General features: G+C 37.7%; 1 protein-coding gene across 1 annotated transcript; it reads left to right on the plus strand.

Annotated features, from left to right (window-relative positions):
• The first annotated feature begins 6,862 nt into the window (after positions 1 to 6,862).
• Positions 6,863 to 14,017, plus strand: wnt16 (wingless-type MMTV integration site family, member 16). The gene is made up of 4 exons (XM_048548362.2): positions 6,863 to 7,255; positions 7,347 to 7,573; positions 8,948 to 9,243; positions 12,614 to 14,017. Exons 1-4 carry the CDS (start codon positions 7,161 to 7,163, stop codon positions 13,076 to 13,078), a joined length of 1,083 nt encoding a protein of 360 aa, XP_048404319.1. The 5' UTR covers positions 6,863 to 7,160; the 3' UTR covers positions 13,079 to 14,017.
• Positions 14,018 to 21,602: the final 7,585 nt, after the last annotated feature.

The raw sequence follows: 21,602 nt of genomic DNA on the forward strand, positions 1-21,602 counted from the left end.
ATAATCATTCTGTTTGTGGAAATATCTGGACTATTTTGTCTCAAAAAAGGTCATTAAAATTTACAAAATTTCTTGTAAATCACCTCATTGGTAACAACTACTCACTTTTCTGCAGACCCCTGTGAAATAACTCCATGGAGGCTGGTATCCCACTACCAAGTTATCCATTACATACACATGCATCATACTTGACACTGGTCCAGCCTACTCAGAGGCAGCTCCCATTCTGAACAGAACCCTGACACTCATGTTTCTATCTGTCAGCCATGGCTCCCTGATTGGACCAGGTTAACAGCCCCAATCAGGGAACTCATATTCTTTGATGTCTATCTGATTGACCTTATTACAATCACTACACACTGCTAGGGCTGTTTTGAACAGTGACTGGCTCGAGCAGCTGCTTGTCTTTTCTGGTTGGGGTGGAGGGAAACCAGTTAAGAACAAGCCACCCAACTGATCTTTTCCATTTCTGTAAAGAAAACCTTCTTGATAAGTTCACGGTGAAAGTTGTTCAAAAAATGGAACATCTAAAGATTGTATTTCCTGAGCAAACGATGTCTGTAAGTCTTCAAAAACAACTGTGCATGATTACAGACTTGATAACACCAGCCAGAACATCAGCATAACAGACTCAGAAACATTCTTTGACCTCCAATAATAACCACTGCACAAAGACAAAAATTGCTAGCAAAATCAGCAGGTCTGACAGCATCTGTGGGGTGAAAGCAGAGTTACTGTATCATGTCCAGCGACTCTTCATCAGAATGGTTTATTCCACCACACAGTAAGCCAATCTCTGCAAAGGAATACTTTTCTCTTCTCTCCTGAAGGCTGTTCTAACATGTGGTTTTGCAAGGATTAACATTTATACTTCATGATTACTGTCTATGTATGTTAACCAAATACTGTTTCTTTATTGACTCAGTTTTGTTTCCATAATAAACCATTAGTTGTGTTTGTTAAGAAATTGTGTTCATAGATCTTGTGATAACTTGTTATTCTTCATTTGGTAACTGCAGGAAGTATTTATATTTTATATTGTGATTTGTACAGCACTGGGACTAGAGCCGTGCAACACTCCTCCAGCCTCAGTCATAAGAATATACATTTAAACCATATTAAAAAGACACGCATGCATGCACTTTGGAAAATAAATCTACAAAGTATATGGTGTATGTTATGACTTTCTATTTCAATAAGATATTTTACTTTATTCTCAGGAAATAAGTTTCAAAAAAGACATGCAAACAAATATAAATGATCCTTTGAGAAAAGTTACTATGGAATGTATTTTAATTTCAGGAGTTAACACTTCTCTGCCCAAAGTCAGAAGTGGGATTACTATGTTACTGTGGTTCTGAAGAAATGCTACCTTGTTTTTGATGCTATATTTCAAACACAATTTTAAAGTGAGGCCCCACCCAGATAGGCTGGTCAAAGAAATAAGTTTAAGGAGTGTTTTAAAGGAGGCATGAGAGGAAAGGAGGCAAAGAGAGGTTTAGGAAGCCACATCCACCAAAGAAGTGCAATTAAAATCAAACATTCAAGAGGCTGAAGGAGATTGCAAAGACAGGCACAGAACAGAATGAGATGAATTTCAAAACAAGCATGAGAATTTTATGACTGAGGTGTTCAATCAGGAGCCAATGTAGATCCGTGAGAACATATGTGATCAATGTTTGGAATTTGGTGCAAGTTAGGATTTTTGTTTTGTGTTTTGTTGCTAACTCATGGATGATCCAAATGGGAGGCTGTTCAATATTTTGTTAGATTCTAGTCTTGATTGTTCTAACTAAGAGTTGGATAAAGGTTTCAGCAGAAGATGGGCTCAGGCAAGGTCTGGAGTGAGCAATCTTAACATGGTGGAAACTGAAGGTCTTGGGCTTAACCTGGCCTCAAAGGTAACACTGAGGTTATGAATAAACTTGTTTAGTCTAAGACAGTTTCCAGGAAGAGAGATAGTTGCTAAGGAATGTGGCAGGGACCAACAATATTGGTTTCACTCTTTATTTACTTAGTTGGAGGCAATATCTGCTCAGCTCAATCATTTATAGACAGTGAAGAAGTCAGGAGGGGTGATGAATAGATAGAACTCGATATGGTAAACATGTGAGCAAAAACAGTATTTTGTACAATGTTATTAAGTGACAGAATGTAGGTGAGAAATGGGAGTGGGCAAAAGATAGATCTTGGTGGGTCATAAAGATAATGGTAAGAGTGTGTGAGGAGAAATTATAGCAGGGGGTTTTGTGGCTATGATTACATAAACAAGAACAGATCATAGTGAGATCAGTTCCCGTTGAACCTTGGTGGAGATGTTGAAGGAGGATATTGCAGTTAACTGTGTCAAAGACTGCAGAAAGGTCAAGAAGGATGAGGAGAATTATCTTAACTTTTTCAGACATGTGGAATATAATTTGTACTTTGATTTTTTTTAAAAATTGGAACTGGGCAGAAGTCTGTTGCAGGGATTCAAACATGAAATTGCAGGGGGGGGGGAACACTATGTATTTAGGAGATTACTTACTTAGTAGAACACAGGTTGGAGCTGAAGTGTTAGTGTGCAAACATAGTGGGACTATGGATTGATATTGCGAGGGGAGGCTTGCTTTAACACTGATGGGTTGGCACATGAGCACAAAGAACCATTAGCAAAGTCAGCTAACATGCCATGGAAGTCAATGTAGCATGGTAACGAGGGAATTAATACCAGCGTTGTAGGTGGATTTCACATGAGGCTTGGAGTTTACGAAGCACAATTTTAGAATTGCATCATGACGAACATAAGCACATGGAGTAAATGACTTTTTAGTATCTTCCTGGACAAATTGTTATACTATATGTTTAGTAGAATCCGTTTCACAGACAAAATTAAATTTAGACTCAATACACAAATTCCACCCTTTTTAAAACCTTTTACACTGCTTACAGATATCGTAATTGCTACATAAAATATTTGACGATCAGGTCATTTATTAGACAAGGCTCTTAAACTTTAAGAAACATTTTTAAGATAATGCTTTTTGGTGCTAAATCTTCAAGCGCTGTTCACCTATAATTTTGAGTTCATAGCAATAAAAATGTTTTTTTTTGCAAAATAACAACATGGCAAATGAAATGAATTGACACATGACAAAAAAAACTTGTGAAACTGTGCCTACTGAATTCGAGTGACAGAAAAGAAATTCACTCACGCAAAAGTTTCCGAAAGATCCAGTTCCTGTTGAAGATATACATTAAGTCAAAGCACTGGACGGAAACAAAACTTTCCAAATGTGACTGAAAACAATTCACCTCGGGATGGACACGGTGTTAAATAGATTGACATACGGCTGGTTTGGAGTGACGCCACAGGGACTGCACGCCATTCGATGTACCCTTGTCAGTGAAATCTACACTGCGGGCAGCGACGTGCTAGCAACTTGCTCTAAAAATATAGCATGATTTTCATAATTATTTAATAGGGACTAGTTACAAACAATAGATTCAACTGGAAGACTCGGGCAGTTATCGCAGCGCATTTTGTCTTAAAATCGGATTTTGGCTCACATAATCGTTTCCGGAGTAGGGGTGGCAGTTTCTCGCGAATTTAATACAGAATAACCTTACCAAACGACTTACTGCAGTTAATGTTCATCGTCCAAATAGAGAACCTAATCTTTTACTGCTAATGTTGCCAAATAAGAAACGACAGTAGGCCCCCTACGCGACTTTTTAAAACAATTAGAATTGATATCAACTGCAAAGTAATTTACAAATATACAATAGATGATAAAGCTCTTGGAAAGAACCTGAGTTCAGGTTCCATCTGACCCAGATGTGAGTCAACGTTTCTGAACAGTCTGGTTAGAAGTATCCACACCCAAATGACATTCTTTGAAATGCAGTCGTCTAGAAGTGAGAAATTTCCATTTTTTTCAGTAGAATGGATAGCAACCTACTTCACAAAAGGCAAGATGTACTTCTACCATAAGATGTGCTTCTTAACTCCACTATTTATATCTGAGCAGCAAAGAAGTAAACTCTTTCGTGTTTTCAATACATAGGATTATAAAACTAAAGTTTGGATAATATTTTATGATTAATACAGTACTATTCCAGAGTTGGCATTTGAACTCATTTGGACGAACCCAGTACGTGCTTAAAATACTCTAAAGTAGAACTGCAGTTCTTTGGAATTTAGAATTGCAGCTCAAAGAATGACACTGCTGAAGATTTCAGTTTCCATTGGTCTGAAATGCCAAGATTCAGATTTAAGAGAAAACGGCGTGGACGATCAATTGGACTTAGTTAAAGTCCAATATGCGCATATTTGCCTTTGTTTGTTTTTAAATTTATTCACGCTAATTGGTGTAACTTATTAAAGGGGTTATCCACAAGAACCTGCACCCAAATCTACCACAGTTTTGTATGTTAGATGTGACATTCAAGGCGTAAATATATATAGAATATGCATATATACTGTATATATAATAAAATCTGAAAATCTGATAAAAAAAGTCTACTTTATCTGTATAATTGATCGATTGTAGCTTTTGTTTATGGCAAAATCAGTTTTTTTGATAATACCATAATCTTTTCGATGACTGAACTATAGTTCTTTTAGGTTAATCAAATCGGCTATTTCTTAAGAGGCTGATTAAGTTACATTGTCGATAACGCCTACTGTAGAATCTGGAGCTAAAATTGCGTTAAAATACAATTGATGAACTTTCCATCCGATATAAATACATTTGAGAAATTATTGGCTACACTGTTTTCAAACACCATTCTGACCTCTCTTCCTCATCTCTCCTCCCCTCGTCATTTTTTAAAAGAATTTATTTCAGGTTAAATTGATTTTAAGCGTTCACTTGTAATACCCGAGTGTTGCGTTCCGCTTATGACTTCTGGTGTTTTCAAAATAGCTCATCGAGAAGAACGGAACGTTTTGGAAGCAAATCCACTGCTGCTTGGGGTCAGTCTGTCAGATGTGGAAGACTGTTAACCCTGGCCAACCATTCACTCGTCAAACTAAAGTGTTTGTAGAATCAGCTAACTGCACTGTCTGTACGCCTGCATCAGGACATATTTCTGTCTTCTCAAATGTAATTAATTGGAAAGGAACAGGAATCTCCAAATTGTTTCTACCTGGTTCACAGTGTTAGGAGGGAAAATATATGATGTAAATAGTTAAAAACAAATGAAGCACGTTAAGTAACATGGAAGAAGGATGTTCAACTGTGATTTTTTTAAAAAATACTGTATTCCCAACGGTGATAGCGTGCTTTATACAAAATATTAGCTCACATGCTAATTTGTAACGGAGTGACTTTCACAAGACGCTTCATGCTGACTAGGCGCGTCCCCTCGTTTCACTAAGCAATTTATTAGATGTTGTGCTGTGGAAAGATTTGTCAAGAAATCGGGATCACCCTGGAACCACCTGGTATATCACAGAAACAGATGGCCACAAACATCACCAAAAGGAAATTTGGATTAAAATTCGAATTAACACAAATATCTAATCAATCTTCTGTTTTCCTAAGATCTACAAACAAATTGTACCAAACTTGGAATACTTATTGGCTAGAGATGCGGCGGCGGCACCTTTCCGCCAGAAAGTGGAAAGAGGTGGGTACTGAAGGGTTAATTGTTGTTATTCTTTTTATCTACTGAAAGATTATTATGTTTACAGTTTCAAGTCCAACTGTTTTGAAACGTTCGATGCCTTTGCAAACAATACATATTTATTAATGATATCGTTGAAAACAGATGTTGCACTAATAACTTGACCGAGCTAACACTAACAAATATGATAGCTACTAACATCGTTCAATCGAACTTACTTCGTAGTTTAAACAACACATTTTCAGAATCGATATTCAAGTGTTAGCTTAGGTTTTCGAAGGCAGCATTCACTTCATTAACAAGAAAAGCAGTGTTAATGTTTAAGTGACTACGCGGATGCATTAACAAAACTGATGTTGGCAAGCAAATATACCAAATACAATTTCATTTGCTCCATGAAGAAAACAATCTATTATATTTCACAAATTCCGGGTAGATTTGTTAACACGACGTTTTAGATCACATTAAATCAGGAAGTTTAGTAGAATGGAAATGTAGATGTAAAATGCAAACGTATTAATCCAAACTTTCCAAATGTTGCTTCTCTCAGTATTTATAAGACATATTTCCAATTAAAAACTGATTATTGCTTATGACAACGCTACACGCGAGATATTTAATTGCCGAGGTAACATTCTACGCTGACGGAGTTAAAAAGAATGTTGCCAAGTCAACCTAGCCATTAGAACATACTCCCGGATTGTATCCAAACCCATTCAGACCAAATTCCAGTCCTACTATTTAGAAACGAATGGAGCAATTTTCCTAAAATAGTTTTGTGCATATCACTTTCATCTAGACGTTGTACAATGTTTAGGGAGAGTTGTTTTACATTAAATGCACTCATTCACCATTTTGACAGACTTTTAAGTGACTGATAGTTCCCCTTTTCCAAACTGGAGCTGTATAGACTGTTGGCATAGGATTATTATTCACTAAAATAATTGTCGAGGTAGGCAAAATGTGGCTTCCAATAATTAGATTCTACGGGGAAAGTGCGGTGTGTATCTCAGGAGTGTGTTAAGTAATGTGAGATCTATTTCACAATTTAGGAGAGTTACCAATGACCCCAACTGTAATTGAACTGGAGATATGATGATGTTTACTACCACCCGCATCATAACTTAAACTCCCTCGTGGTTAAATGAACTTTGGGTGCTCAGCTCCATGAAACACCACTTGTGAAGGTGATAACCGACCAATCGCTATTGTGGTCTATTTCACTGTAATTTCGCCTTTATCCAATGGTAAGTGTACGTGGGCGGGAACAACAAAATTGGCAGACAGAGGCAACACAACGCCGAATCGAATTCGTCCTTTCACAAAGATTTGCCCCAAATGTTATCTCTTTGTGAATTTATTATTCTCAATCTATTTCACACTCTGTCTCCGCATCCTATTTTGTAAAAAGCCCTCACAGGATTACAGCATGAATAGTGAGGCCAGTCGGAAAGATAATCCCCTTACATTTGCAACAATCTGGGCCGATTCTCAATTACATTAACAACCGTGACACTTTCGCTTGGCACAAGATAATAAATGATTCTGTCATGGAGAAAGGGGCTTCTTTTGGATTATTTCGGAGTTGTATGTTATTCGCAGTAATCCTAATACGCTTTCCCTACTACTGTCAAGGAAATTGGATGTAAGTAAACTTTGATCATTGAAAGAGTCGGGTTTGTTTGTGATACATTGTTTATTTGATAGTGATGTGCATTTCTATATACTCACAACAGGTGGTTAGGATCCACGGCCAGTGGAGTTACCGACAAGATGGGGTGTCTAGGTTTGCCACTTTCAAACAAACAGAAAGATCTATGTAAAAGAAAGCCCAGTCTTTTGCCGACCATTAAAGAAGGAGCACGCATTGGTATTTATGAATGCCAGAATCAGTTTAAACACGAGAGGTGGAACTGCTCAATTACAAATAACTACTCTGTCTTCGGCTATGAGCTAACCAGTGGTGAGTCAACGGTACAAACATATACTTGGTCTTTACACCTGGATTTGAGATCCGTATTCAATATTTCAGACAGTTAAGTGGAACAGCAAGATACTGTTGGTTTTGATTATTAAGTGGAAACAAACCACGTGGAACTACTGTTTACAAAAGTGAAAATGCAATCTTTCTCTTATCGAAATTCCATTCAGACCTTGTAATATTGCATAAAGCAGCTGCTAAATACTTCATTTAGTTTTAAATCAAACCTTGGACGTAATTGTATTTAACGATACTCAGGGTAATCTATTAACTGCCTCGTGAAATATCAAATAAGTAATTCTGCATAGCGAACAGCTGCGATAGGTTGCGGTAATACTGTAGCTCGATCAAGAAAGTCTCCATGTGGTTTCCGTTAACTTTCTCAACAGCATTTTAACCCTGATCAAGTGTCCGTATTTTGAAGGTAAACGTTTTAGAACATGAAAAAATATAAAGAACGTGAATAAAGTTAAAAATAATATTTAAATGAAAATTATCAGCATCACAACTGCAAAAAAATTACAATTTTAAACCATAAACCTAAATACATTATTCAACAAACACCGAAACATTACATAAATTAATGGTTTATTCATCTTTAATTTATATTTTATTACAAAATGCAATTACCTAATTAAAATAGATTTTATTAATGACTTATTTTAGTATAAAGTATTGTGATCGGTTGTTAATAACTGGCACAAATCGTAATGAATTGCAATTACTGTTGAGAAGCGTGGCTTGTAAGGCAATCGGGGTTTATTCAGATACACAACAAATCGCTCGAACTGCTTTACGAAGTCGCTCGGTTACATCTAGAAGGGGGAGTAAAAAAAAGCTGCTGCTCATGTCGCTCCTAATCTTTTGAAAGGCCGCATTTATGGTTCAGTGCACAGCCCGAAGCTGGGGAAAAGAGAATAATGAATTTATGTGAAATGTTTGATCCGTATCATTCTCCAGCATTGTGTGCAGAGTTTAGACAGGAAGTCACCCGACCATATTTCAGCGAAATGGAAATGAAGATCTGTTAGGCTAAGTCAAGCTCTTTTAAGTGGGTGCCGCCCACTTGTTCCCTTAAACCTTTCAAAATGTAAACCAGAGCCATCAAACAAACCGATGAGAATTCATCATTTGTTAAATATTCATTCAGGAAAACACAGTAACCTGCTCACCCGACACGTATATTGTAGTAAGTCTCCGCTCCACTGAGTTTATTCGCGCCTAATGCGCGGGAAGGGACGCCCAAACTCCCGCCAATTGGTTCCAAGGTTTTTGGGGGCAAGGGTGGGTGAACTTGGGGGTCACCATAGCCTGGAGACGGCCTTGTTTCTACCGCGTCCTTTTTGTCTTCCTCAGGTACGAAGGAGAGTGCCTTCATCCAGGCGGTGATGGCGGCGGGACTGGTTCACTCGGTGACCCGAGCCTGTAGCGCCGGGAACCTGACAGAGTGCTCCTGTGACCGGAGCCTGCAGAGCGGCGGCTCCGCCGATGAGGGCTGGCACTGGGGAGGCTGTTCGGACGACATCCAGTACGGCGTGGCGTTCAGCAGGAAGTTCATCCACTCGACAGAGAAACCTTCGAGCCCCGAACTCCCAGGAGAGAAGGAAGCTCGGGAAACCATGATCCTGCACAACTCCGAGGCTGGTCGCCAGGTAGGGGAGGGGAGGAGGTGAAAGGAGTAAGGTTTCAGAAGGGAGAGGTGAGGCGAAGGATGGGGAGAGATGAGGAAATAAGGTTTCAGAGGGGAGAGGCGAGGGAGTAAGGTTTCGGGGGGAGAGGGTAGGTGTAGGAGGGGGAGAGGTGAGGGAGTAAGGTTTCAGAGGGGAGAGGTGAGGGTGAAGGATGGGAAGAGGTGAGGGAGTAAGGTTTCAGAGGGGAGAGGTGAGGTGAAGGATGGGGAGAGGTGAGGGAATAAGGTTTCAGGGATGTCAGGCTCACCAGGACTGACTTGAACAGCGGGCCAGCAGACTTCCCATCTGAAAACAAAACATACTTAGGAAAGGAACCTTATTACTTGATGGAGGATAAACTGGTTGGTACCAAATATTGGCATTCACACTGTTGCCACCTGCCTTGAGGTGGCACCTTTTCACAGCTCATGGAATACTTCTGAAACCAACACAAGGAATGCTGAAGAAACTCAGCAGACCCGGCAGCATCTGTGGAGAGGGAAACAGTTGATATTTAGTCATACAGCATGGAAACAGACCCTTTGGTCCAACTAATCCACACCAACCACATTCCTAAACTAAACTAGTCGCAATTGCCTGCATTTGGCCCATATCCCTCCAAACCGTTCCTACTCGTACTCACCCAAATGTCTCTTAAAAGTTGTAACTGTACCTACATCTACCACTTCCTCTGGCAGTTCATTCTACACACTAACCACTGTTAGAAAATGTCACCCCTCATATCCTTTTTAAATCTTTCTCTCACCTTAAAAATGTGCCCCCTAGTTTTGAACTCCCCCACCTTAGGAAAAAGACCTTTGCTATTTACCTTATCCATTGTCTGTCATGATTTATAAACCTTTACAAGGTCACCCCTTAACTTCCTATGCTTCAGTGAAAAAAAAAGCCTATTTATATAACTCAAACCCTCCATTCCATGCAACATTCTGGTAAATCTTTTCCGTATCTTCTCCAGTTTAATCATTTCCTTGCTGCAACAGGGCAACCAGAACTGCACATGGTACTCCAGAAGAGGCCTCACTGACGTCCTTCTTCAGAACTCTATTCTGTGTTTCAGATTTCCAACATCTGCAGTATTTTGCTTTTATTGGAGTACTTTTGAAACTATTGCAATATAGGAAAATGTGACAAGCCTGTGTACAGCAAGCTCCCACAAAAAACAATATGTCAGTTTTTGTGACGTCAATATGAGAGCTAAGTAATGTCCAGGTAAAGGATAACTTGCCTGCTCTTTGAATTAGTGCCATTGGATCCTTTACATGTATCTGGTCAGGCACACAAAGCTTCTGTTTAATATGTCATCTGAAAATTGGTGCCATAAACAATGCAGCACTCATTCCACATTGGATTATGCATCTGGATATTAGTACTCGAGACTCTTGTCCAGGCCTAGGACTAACCAGCTTTCTTTGGCTCAGGGAAGAATCCCATCAACAGTGTTGATAAGGTGCTTCCAACAAGGTTTCTTTATTTTGGGTTTTTTTTGGTGACCTTCAATCAAGGCTAAAGAGCTGGACCTGTCCTTTTTTAATGGACTTCACCCACCCATTGCAAATTAACCTGGCACTTGCCTCAGTTTGTTTTTTGAAATCGGAGCCCAATTCCACTGACGACTCAGATAGGAATATATTGTGATGCAGCGCTTACTCCTTCCAGACTCCAATAGCCTACTGGTAGCTAAATCAATATTTAGATACCATGTTTTAGTTTCATTCACCAGACTGTCTTAAGTGAGACTACACCCCTTCACCACTAAACCAGAGGCTCAATCCAAGTTCATGCCATAGTTAGAAATAATTTGATTGGGCTAACAGGGCTCCCGTGACATCTAGATATTATAATTATTGCATTTGAATAGGGCAGCATGTGGCTCACAGCACCAGGGACCAGGGTTCAATCATGGCCTCGGGTGACTGTGTGGAGTTTGCACATTCTCCCTGTGTCTGCATGGGTTTCCTCTGGGTGCTCCGGTTTCCTCCCACATAGCAAAGATGTGCAGGTTAAGTGATTGGTCATGGTAAATTGCCCGTAGTGTTCAGAGATGTGTAGATTAGGTGGGTTGTAGGGATGTGTGTCTGGGTGGGATGCTCCAAGGGTCGGTGTGGACTTGTTGAGCTGAAGGGTCTGTTCCCACACTGCAGGGATTCTATGATGAATGTTACAAGTATCATTCAGGGAGAATTAGCAGGCTGGGTTATGTGAAAACTATCTCTTGTAGATAGCTGCAAGTTATATTGTAAATAATGCAATGTTGTAACATGAAACCAGCAGGACTGAATGTGTTGAAATTTTAAATTGCATTATGACTTCTGAAGGCAGACAAGAATTAAAAAATTCAAATTAATTTTGATCAATCTGTCTGAGGCAATGCATGTTGAAAATATGTTTCAATTAGTTTCACAATTATTCCTCAGTATCAATAATGCATTACTGTTTTCATAATTCTGGACAATATTTTGACTTCACGTGACATTCAATCTCTTGTTAATATTTGCTAGATAATATTCAGAAAGCTACATGCTTTTTAATTTAGTTATAAATGTTTTACCTGTATTGTTCACGCCTTAAATTTTAATGAAATTTAATTAATCAACAATCGTATTAACATAGTCTGGAGTATGCTGTTTAGCGAAATTAGTAAGACTTTTGCAATGACCTGAAACAGTATAAGTATAAACAGTGGGCTCTCACACCTGACCATTATTAGTAACAATGCATAAATCATTTTTGTTTAGCACTGAGCACACAGTTAATACTGAAATTCAACTGCAATCCGAAATTAGGGTTTAATTTGGCGTTGATGCCACAGGATTAACGTTTCCTCATGGTTTGGAGTAATGTCATGTGTAAAAATCTGGTTTACATTCCCACATCTTTAGAGATGATAAAAGGCTTTCAATTGCAATAAATTTATATGTAACTGATACTAAAGCTAAAGTAAGCACTTCGGTATTATATAAACCTAGCTAAGTGCAATGCCACATGTTACAATTTTATAACAACACTTTTCAATGTTAGACATCAGAGGCTCCCCTTCCCAGTTTATAGTTTTAAAAGTAACAGTTCAGAGATGGTGTGCTGAGCACGTCAAAGCATAAACGAGCAGTGTTACTTTGTGGCGGAGCAGCGAGGCAGTTAATAGTATAGTATAGTTACTAGTTAATAGTATAATTCCAGTGATTCCTGTGTTTGAACTTCGGCAATTGCTGTACAAGCATAGACTTAAAGTATGGACAATGAACGACTAGTGGTTTGTTTTAATTAACTTGGGTTGCTGAGCAATTTTCAAAAGATTCAAGTGGCTAATGTGTCTTTATTTTGGCTCCGATAGGCAGTGTCCAAATTGATGTCTGTGAACTGCCGTTGTCATGGAGTCTCTGGCTCGTGTGCTGTGAAGACTTGTTGGAAGACCATGTCCTCCTTCGACAAAATCGGTCAATTTCTGAAACAGAAATACGAGCACAGCATCCAGATCTTAGACAGATCAAAGAAAAAGTTGCGTCGCAAAGACAAGGTGCAGCGGAAAATGCCTGTGAACAGGGAAGATCTGGTACATATTAAAAAGTCACCAAATTATTGTGTGGAGGATAAGAAACTTGGGATCCATGGGACCCGGGGGAGGCAATGCAACCGTACCTCACCAGCCGCTGATGGTTGCAACTTGCTGTGTTGTGGCCGGGGATATAACACGCATGTAGTCCGGCACGTGGAACGGTGCGACTGTAAATTTGTGTGGTGTTGCTACGTGCGCTGTCGGAGATGTGAAACTATGACTGATGTGCACACCTGTAAGTAGCCGCTAAGCACAAAACAAGGATAGTTCATGAATGGTTTGGGCTAAATGAACACATATTCAGAGTCAAGTGATATTATTTACCTCTAATGAGCAGTTGACGCATTACAACACTGAGCAAGCATAATTGAAAGGAATTTAAATAGACAGGACATTCGGTTCAGTAGAAAATATGTCCAATATCCTATTATCTGTATCGGTGATCTGAGCAAACATCAAAGGCCATTTTGTTTGGAGTGACCACAACCATTGTTAAAATCATTTTAGATGAGCCTTCAAAAGAGCAACAAGGAAATCTCAGAGAAACAGCAATTATACTGAAGTCTTATAGTAATAGCATTTATAACAGTTCAAACAATATAAAGTAGAAATGCTAACATTCCACAATGAACATCTGAAAATTATTAGGTGTCAATAGTGTAACTATTATAAAATGGTTGTACTAAATTTGTTCTAGGATTTTAAAGATAATTAAAGATTCCAAGAAGCTTGCATTGCCTGCAGTCCCTGGCATAATATTTACCTCTGGAGGATAAAATCTTCCAAATTGTTGTCTGTTCAGAGTTGGAAATGAAAATATGACATTTACTCAGAGATGACACTGTATTTCAGTTGCATGGCAACTATGTATCAAACGTTATATTACTTACAAAGTAAAAATTTAACTTGCTATGCTGAGTTCTAAAAGAATAGCATTTCATACTTTTTTAAAATATATGTACAGAGAACTTTAGTTTTGGATAACAAACATACTAACAGCTTATCTGTAAATATTGTTTAACTTATGCAGATCATGTATAAAAGTGTCAATCATTCTTTCTGTAAAATATGTAGATTGTCACTAATCTTGTACTTGTTCAATATATATAAAGAAATACTGAGTGAATTGGTAGCATTTTAAACTTGTCTGTTTTTCTTTTAGTTTTCTGTAGATTGTTGATAAATGGCAGTTTTAGTGTTTCAGTGATTCTGATACATTGATTTATCTTTCAGGAAGTATTTTGAGAACTGGAAAACAATAAATATTTCTTTTGGAACAAATGCATTACCTTTTAAGTTATTTGAAACTAGGACTGTATGTAACAGTTACCCAACTTCTCTTAAAGCTCAAGATTGTGTGGGGTAGTGATTTGTGAAAAATAACAAGCTAACGAAAAATACCACAAGTCCATTTTTTTAAAGAAAGAATTTAAGTTAAATCATGACCAGGGGTTAAAAGTCTAGGCCTGTTTTATATAGTCTGATGTAAAGATGAAAAATAACAAGTAATCTACTGAGAATCAAACAATTTGACATTTGTTTTGGCTGAAATGAATTTTCTAACTGGACTTTTAATTTTCACAATATTTTGATGCTGTCACAATATAATGATTTGAAGTCTGTACCTATTGCATAGTCTGCAATTCAAAAAGTAATGGAAGTAAGAATGCAAAAGATTGCACTCATGATCTTGCTATGCACTTCTGTGTATTTTGAGTTTTAGTTCAGTTATGAGTAGTGATCTTTGTCCTCCATCATGCTGCTTCAGTCTTGCAACTGTCCATTCAATGTATTGACAGAATCTCAGAATTGTTACAGTACAGAAAGCAAGCTATTCCACCTGTTATCTGCAGCAGCTCTTGGAATATTTTGACTTGTTGCCAATATCCTGCCTTTTACCTTGCATAATTTCAAGGTTTCAAGATTTCAAGCCTGTTTCCATGCTGTAGGGAATCTAATCTAATCTAATAGCTTTATTACTGATTGAACGGCAAGAATAATAGTAAATTGATAAAACTTCATTTTTATGTAGAATGTATGAATTTTGGACAAATCCCAGAAAGCTATAAGGACATTAGAAACAGAAGTATCCTGTATAGGCAGGCCCATCAACCCTTTGAGCCCACTCTATCATTCAATGAGATCACAGCTGACCTACTTTAATACAATTTTCCTTAAATATTTCTTGCTGTTTTGAATACGTAGAAATTGATCAATCTCTTCGTGAAAAATATAAATGATTCTCAGCCCTCTGAGTCAGACAATGAAGAAGTCCCTCTTCATTCCATTTTAAATATCCTGAATCGTATTCTGATACTCTGTTCCCTGGTTCTAGACTCACCAATAAGTGGTAACATCCACGTTTACCCTATAAAATATATGTAAATTTCATTGAGATTAATTTTTCATTCTTGGAATCTGTAGAATATAAATGTGGTTTCTTCAATCTCTCCTCGTAAGGAAATCCTGCCAGGAATTACTTAATTGAACTACTTTTGCTGTATTTCCTCTATAGCAAGTACGTATTTCTGTGGCAAAGAAGTCCAAAATAAATAAGTGTCTAATATCCTTGTGCTGATTACAAAGTATGTTTTTTTTTCTGTAATTTAGCTAATTTGATGTATTTGATTCACAATATATGGTATTGTCAACTGTGTTTTTAAAATAGGAATTACTTATCAAGTTTCACTAAAATGAAAACAAAACCTTTAGTTACAACTACCAAAGTAACATCTTATGTCATGCAAATATCACAGACTACAGCATCAGTCTCACAGGTAAAGGGGAATTTACAGCAAACACAAAGAAATGCTTCACACAAATGAATGAGTATGTACTATCAGGCTGAATTCTTAAATTTTTTGCAGATAGTAGATAATCTGCTTTAGATCTTTATAAATAAACATTTTCTTGCATTTCAATGGACTTTGATATTGTACCTAAAGCTCAATTCTGGTAGGAACTGTGCTGAGTTGGTGTACTGGAAATAAGACTTGTGCCTTATTTGAAGTTGGTGGTTTTGTAGACACAGACAGAAATATTTGCTAACAATAATAAATATTTTGTGGGAGTTACAAGGAACAAAAATCTTAATTGGTTTTATAAGGAGACCCTCTGGAGAATTAGGAATAGGCAATAAATGTTGGTGTAGCCAGTGACATTCTCATCCCATGAATAAAAAAAAGATGAACTCCATTGAGACCAGTATAATGAAACAGATTTTCTGAAGAAGGGTCTAGGCCTGAAACATCAGCCTTTCTGCTCCTCTGATGCTGCTTGGCCTGCTGTGTTCATCCAGCACTACACCTTGTTATCTCTAATGACAGATAAGCTGCCTCCCAACACCCCACTGTTAGTTTCTGTCATACAGGGACCATAGAGGACATTCATAAAGAGAATTATTTTCTTAAGGTATAAACTGAAAAACAGTTCATTTCTTGAAAGTTTTTTGGAGAGATGTACACAATCTTTTTCGTCCCTATGCTACCTTCAGTATAATTTTTAAGTTTTATTACTGTTTCTAATTGTAGTTGCAGTGTTTACATTAATCTGTTGTATCAATGAAGTTATCCTTTTGGCTATTTTCATGTCTTCAACTGCTTGAAAATTGCTTTTCTCCTAATACATCACATTGTTGTGTAATATTAGTACTCTTGTTCTAAATTTGCTTCCTAATGTTAATTTATTTCTCAAGACCAATTTGTTGAAAAGCAGTTGTTACTCAAATTATGAATGAAATAAATTGATCTCACAAACTACTGAAAATAGATCTGTGCCTAACAGAAGAAAATAATTCCATTCTAAACTCTGAGCATATTGCTAAAACATTTGTAAGAAAAGCAAACTAAAAATGAATTAATTACATTTTGGAAAAGTTGAAAAAGCCTGTATCATTATTGCTGTTGAGGTTAATTCTTTACTATAATCTATCACAGGCGTTGAATTTAATTTTGGGCAGTTACTTATTTCAGGCTGTACTAATTCAGCTGCCATTATACACAAAGCCTTGATAGTCAGTTCCGAATTAAACCGAGTGGCGTCTGTACTGGAATGTAAACAAATGATCTATACAATCGATTTGGATCACTGCTTGAAACCAACTTCTATTCAATAGAGTTCTAGAGGTTCTTAGCTACATATCTACCTGCCAAAAAGTCCAATCGTGCCCTACTAAATAATCTGAACTTAATTAAATTTATGCTTAGAGATATTTTCTGCAGCTTTTATACGTATACAGTTGATAGGTAAAAAGTTACATGCAGAAGGAACCTATAGTGAAAAATTACATAACAGCAGAATCACAATTTAAGCTAAAATCTTGGACTATATATGAAATTAGACAAAGGTAAAAACAGACACTTATTGGAAGAGAGGAGTTAAAACAGGGCAAGTGCTGAATGTCCAAGGGATTACTGATCCAAATGCTTTTATATCCAATTTCCATCACTTGGGTTGTTTTTCTTTCATCTGCGTTCCAAAGATATTATTTATTCAGTTCCTTAATTTTGCATAACCAATCTTTGTTTATCTATTCCAGCAACAGAATTAAATACCTAGATTTAAAGTGCAAATGTCATTTTAGCAGAGACCAACTGAAAAAAAACTACACAGACGATGACAATTTGGGAAGTGGAGCAACTGAAGCTAAGAATGCAGCCCTGCAATTGCAAACTATGTTAGACCAAATGTGTAAGTGGCTGGAGACAGGTTAAATATGAATACAAATACAAAATACTACATAGGAAGAAATAAGAATCAAACTTTCCTGTGCCCTGGGGGTCAGTGTTAAGGAATGTGTACCTATTACACATGCTGCCAATTTTTCTTCCAAATGATTTTCTTCCTATGTAATATTTTATATTTGTATTCATATTTAACCTGTCTCTGATATCTGGACAGAATGGACAAGGGCACTAAAGGTATTTAATTTAGAGGCCACCACCTTAACTCTAAAGAGACCAATTTATTTCCCTCTAAGAGGGACTGTCATTAGACCACTGAAGCATCGACAACAGGTAGTACTCACAACTGGCGTGGTCAACAGTTCCATTTACAATAAATATGATTGCATTGTCATCATCATCAAGGTCACAATTTAGCTGTATCCGACCATAAGTTCATAAGAAATAGGGGCATAATTAGGTCATGTGGCCCAATGAGTCTACTCTGCCATTCAATCATGGCTGTTCTGCTCTTCACCCCCATTTTCCTGCCTGCTCCCCATAACTTTTACCAATTAAACGTCTGTCTAACATTTCATTAAATTTACTTGCTGTCTCAGCATCCACTGCACTTTGGGGTAATGAATTCCACAGATTTACAACTCTTTGGGAGAAGAAGTTTCTCCTCAACTTGTTTTAAATTTGCTAATCATAAGACTATGACCTCTTGTCCTAAAAAGACCCACAAGAGGGAGCATCTACTCCATAGCTGTGTTATCTATGCCTTCTATCATCTTGAATACTTCAATCTGATCTCCTTCATTGCTCTAAAACTTCAACCAAAGAATGATTCAATAGTTGGAACTGCAGAGCATCACCAGTATCACCTAGTTGTTGTAGACCCCAACTTCTGAATTTTTGAGCACATGATTTTATGCTTAATCTATAAGTAACATCTACCAGCAGTTATTGCAAGCCTCCATTTTCTCATAAACTATAGAATGCCCAAATGCAACAATCAATGTGGATGAAACAATCCATTAACATCTCATGATGCATCATGCACTTTAATGTTCTTTATATCCACATCTAATATGAAGTAGCAAAGTTTACTAGTCACAGATTGCTTAATGTAGATCTTTATGTAAGGAGCTTTGACCCCTGCTATATGAAAAATTAAATAATATTTCAGCATATTTTACAAAATTTCAACTGACAAATGCATAAATTCAGCTTAATTAAATACTTAAATTACGATATCAGTAAAATTCTGTGTGGTTGAATAAATGCTTGACTGGATAAAGTGATTTTATCATAAACTTTTTCTTACAAATTTACATTTGACTGCAGGATGTTGTTATTTTGAATATATAGTTCTGATGAAAAGGAAAAAAATATAATTACAAGCCTACTTTACAGAAATGTATAAATACAGCTTGTGGTTAATAATAAAGACAATCAATTATTTGGTATAGTAGTGCAAATGTAAATTATGGGGAAATATCAAAGGACCATGCTAGATGGGAAACCCCACCAACCTCTGAATCCAACACTTCATCCTCCGACACTTCCACCATCTGCAATCTGACTCCACTACCAAAGATATTTTTCCCTCCCCACCCTTATCTGCTCTCCGGAGGGACCACTGTCTCCATGACTCCCTCGTCCACTCCACACTCCCCTCCAGCCCCACCACCCCCGGCATTTTTCCCTGCAACATGAGCAAGTGCTACACTTGCCCCTACAACTCCCCCCTCAAGCCCATCTCAGGCTCTAAGAAGACTTGCCACATCAAACAGAGGTTCACCTACACATCTGCCAATGTGGTATACTGCATCCACTGTACCCAGTGTGGCTTCCCTCTACATTGGGGAAACCAAGCGGAGGCTTGGGGACCGCTTTGTAGAACACCTCCGGTCGGTTCGCAATAAACAACTGCACCTCCCAGTCGCGAACCATTTCTTCTCCTTTATCCGTCTTCTATCCGCCTCCTCCTCTCTCCCTATTTATTTCAGAATCCCCTTCCCCTCCCCCATTTCTGAAGAAGGGTCTCAACCCGAAATGTCAGCTTTCCTGCTCCACTGATGCTGATTGGCCTGTGTGTTAATCCAGCTCTACACCTTGTTGTCTCCGATTTTCCAGCATCTGCAGTTCCTACTATCTCTGTAGCCTAATCCAGTGGGTTTTTCACTTTGCGAGTTCAAATTGTCTCCTATGCCTGTAACCATAGGATTTGCTTTAGAATATATTAAATTCCAGTTATCATTTGGGCACAACAAAAATAATTTTTATTCATTTTTAGTGTGTCCTTGACTATAGATCGCTCCCCATGGCTGAGTTCGGTCATGATACCACAGTAAGGAAGTTGAAGATGTAGGCCACGAGAACTATCGGCTTTTGCAACGAACTCATGCTGTCAAACGCATCAGTCCTTGTACTTATTCTGCAAGGTATAAAAATGAGGCACATCTGACAATGCCAGTATCTTTTTGCAATAGTAAATAATATAACTATCATTAGCACAAAACAGGTAAAGTTCACATCAGTGCAGATTTTAAACCTCGCTGTTGCCTGTCTTATTGAGTTGAATCTGCAGCAATGCAACACAGTTGATGAACTGATGCCCTCTAGTGGAGAACAGTCACATTCACATGGTTCGTATTGTTTCCAGTTAGCATTAGAATTGTAGTCAATAAGAGAAATTCAGGTTTCATTTATAAAATTCTAGATCCTCGTTTGAAAATGTACTAATGTATACCTCTATAATTCCTGGATGACTATCTAAAATAGGCACAGCACTTGCCAAGTCAGCCCCTCCACCCCTAAAGACAGACCATCCTGATTTGGAAATATTTTGCTACTGCTTCACTGTTGCTAGGTCAAAATCTTGGAATTCCTTTCCTAACAGTCCTGTCCATGGACCTGCACCAGTTGGATGGCGACAGCTGAAGAATACAGATCCTTCTATCCTTCTTAAGGGAAATTAAAGATGGGCCACAAATGGTGATTTTGCCACCAAAGCTCATAACTCATGAAAGAATAAAAACGAGGGTGGCAACTTTTGCTTCCTACTAAGCATACTAGAGATTCAGGGCATGAATTAACAATTTATTGGGTAAGTGATCTTGGGCATCTCTGAAAGTAAAAATAATCAGAATCAATGTTTTACTGCAGTTGAAAATTTTGAAGTGCATATACATTTTAAATAGAAACACAGAACTCTTCTAATAGATTAATTTCAGTAAAAAAAATCATAATTTGATTGTTATTGGTCATTATTAGTGACAGCTGGTTTGAGCACTGCCCAAAGTCAAAAACATCTACTCTTACCTCTAGTGTCATACATGGCCCCAAAAGGATATGTATGAGAATAACTTATTCTCAATAAAAATAGACTGCATGTTTAAATGTAACTTTAATTTGAAAGGTACAAAAATTCAAACTCTTAAAAATGAACAACTCTCAAATGTGTCCTGGCATTGGCTTGACCACAGAAATTTTGTGTTCTTCTTTTACAAAGCCATCAACAGTGCCACCATGCTACTAAAGTTTGTTACAAATTTCCTGTAGAAACTGCTCAATCCTAAAAATCGTACAACTTCCTTCCTTGAGGATGGTTTTGGAAATTTCTCAATGGCCTTCGTCTTCATGTTCATCTGTCATCTGTCCATATCTGATGTTGTACGCTAAGAACGTCACTTCTACCTTCGCGAGTTCTGTTTTTGCTAAGTTCATGACCAACTTTGCCTCCCATCATCTCTCAAAGAGCTCTGCCAAGTGCTTCATGTGATCTTTCTACAAATGACTCAAGATCACTAAGTAATCTATGTAAACGGCACAATTGGTCAATCCCACAACAACTGTGTTCATAAGTCTTCGAAAAGTGTCTGGTACATTTTTCATTCCAAAGGGCATTACTTTAAATTGATATAGCTCATTTGGGGTTATAAAAGCAGAAACTTCTTTCACTCTCTCCAACAAAAGTCCTCACTAGTAGCCCCAAAGTAAGTCCAAATTTCTGATATAAGTAGCTTGTCCTACTTTTTCCACACAGTCTTCCAGCCTTGGACTTGGGTACCTGTCAGATTTGTTCTTGACATTGACCT

The sequence above is a fragment of the Stegostoma tigrinum genome, chromosome 18, assembly GCF_030684315.1.
Source record: "Stegostoma tigrinum isolate sSteTig4 chromosome 18, sSteTig4.hap1, whole genome shotgun sequence".
NCBI lineage: Eukaryota > Metazoa > Chordata > Chondrichthyes > Orectolobiformes > Stegostomatidae > Stegostoma > Stegostoma tigrinum.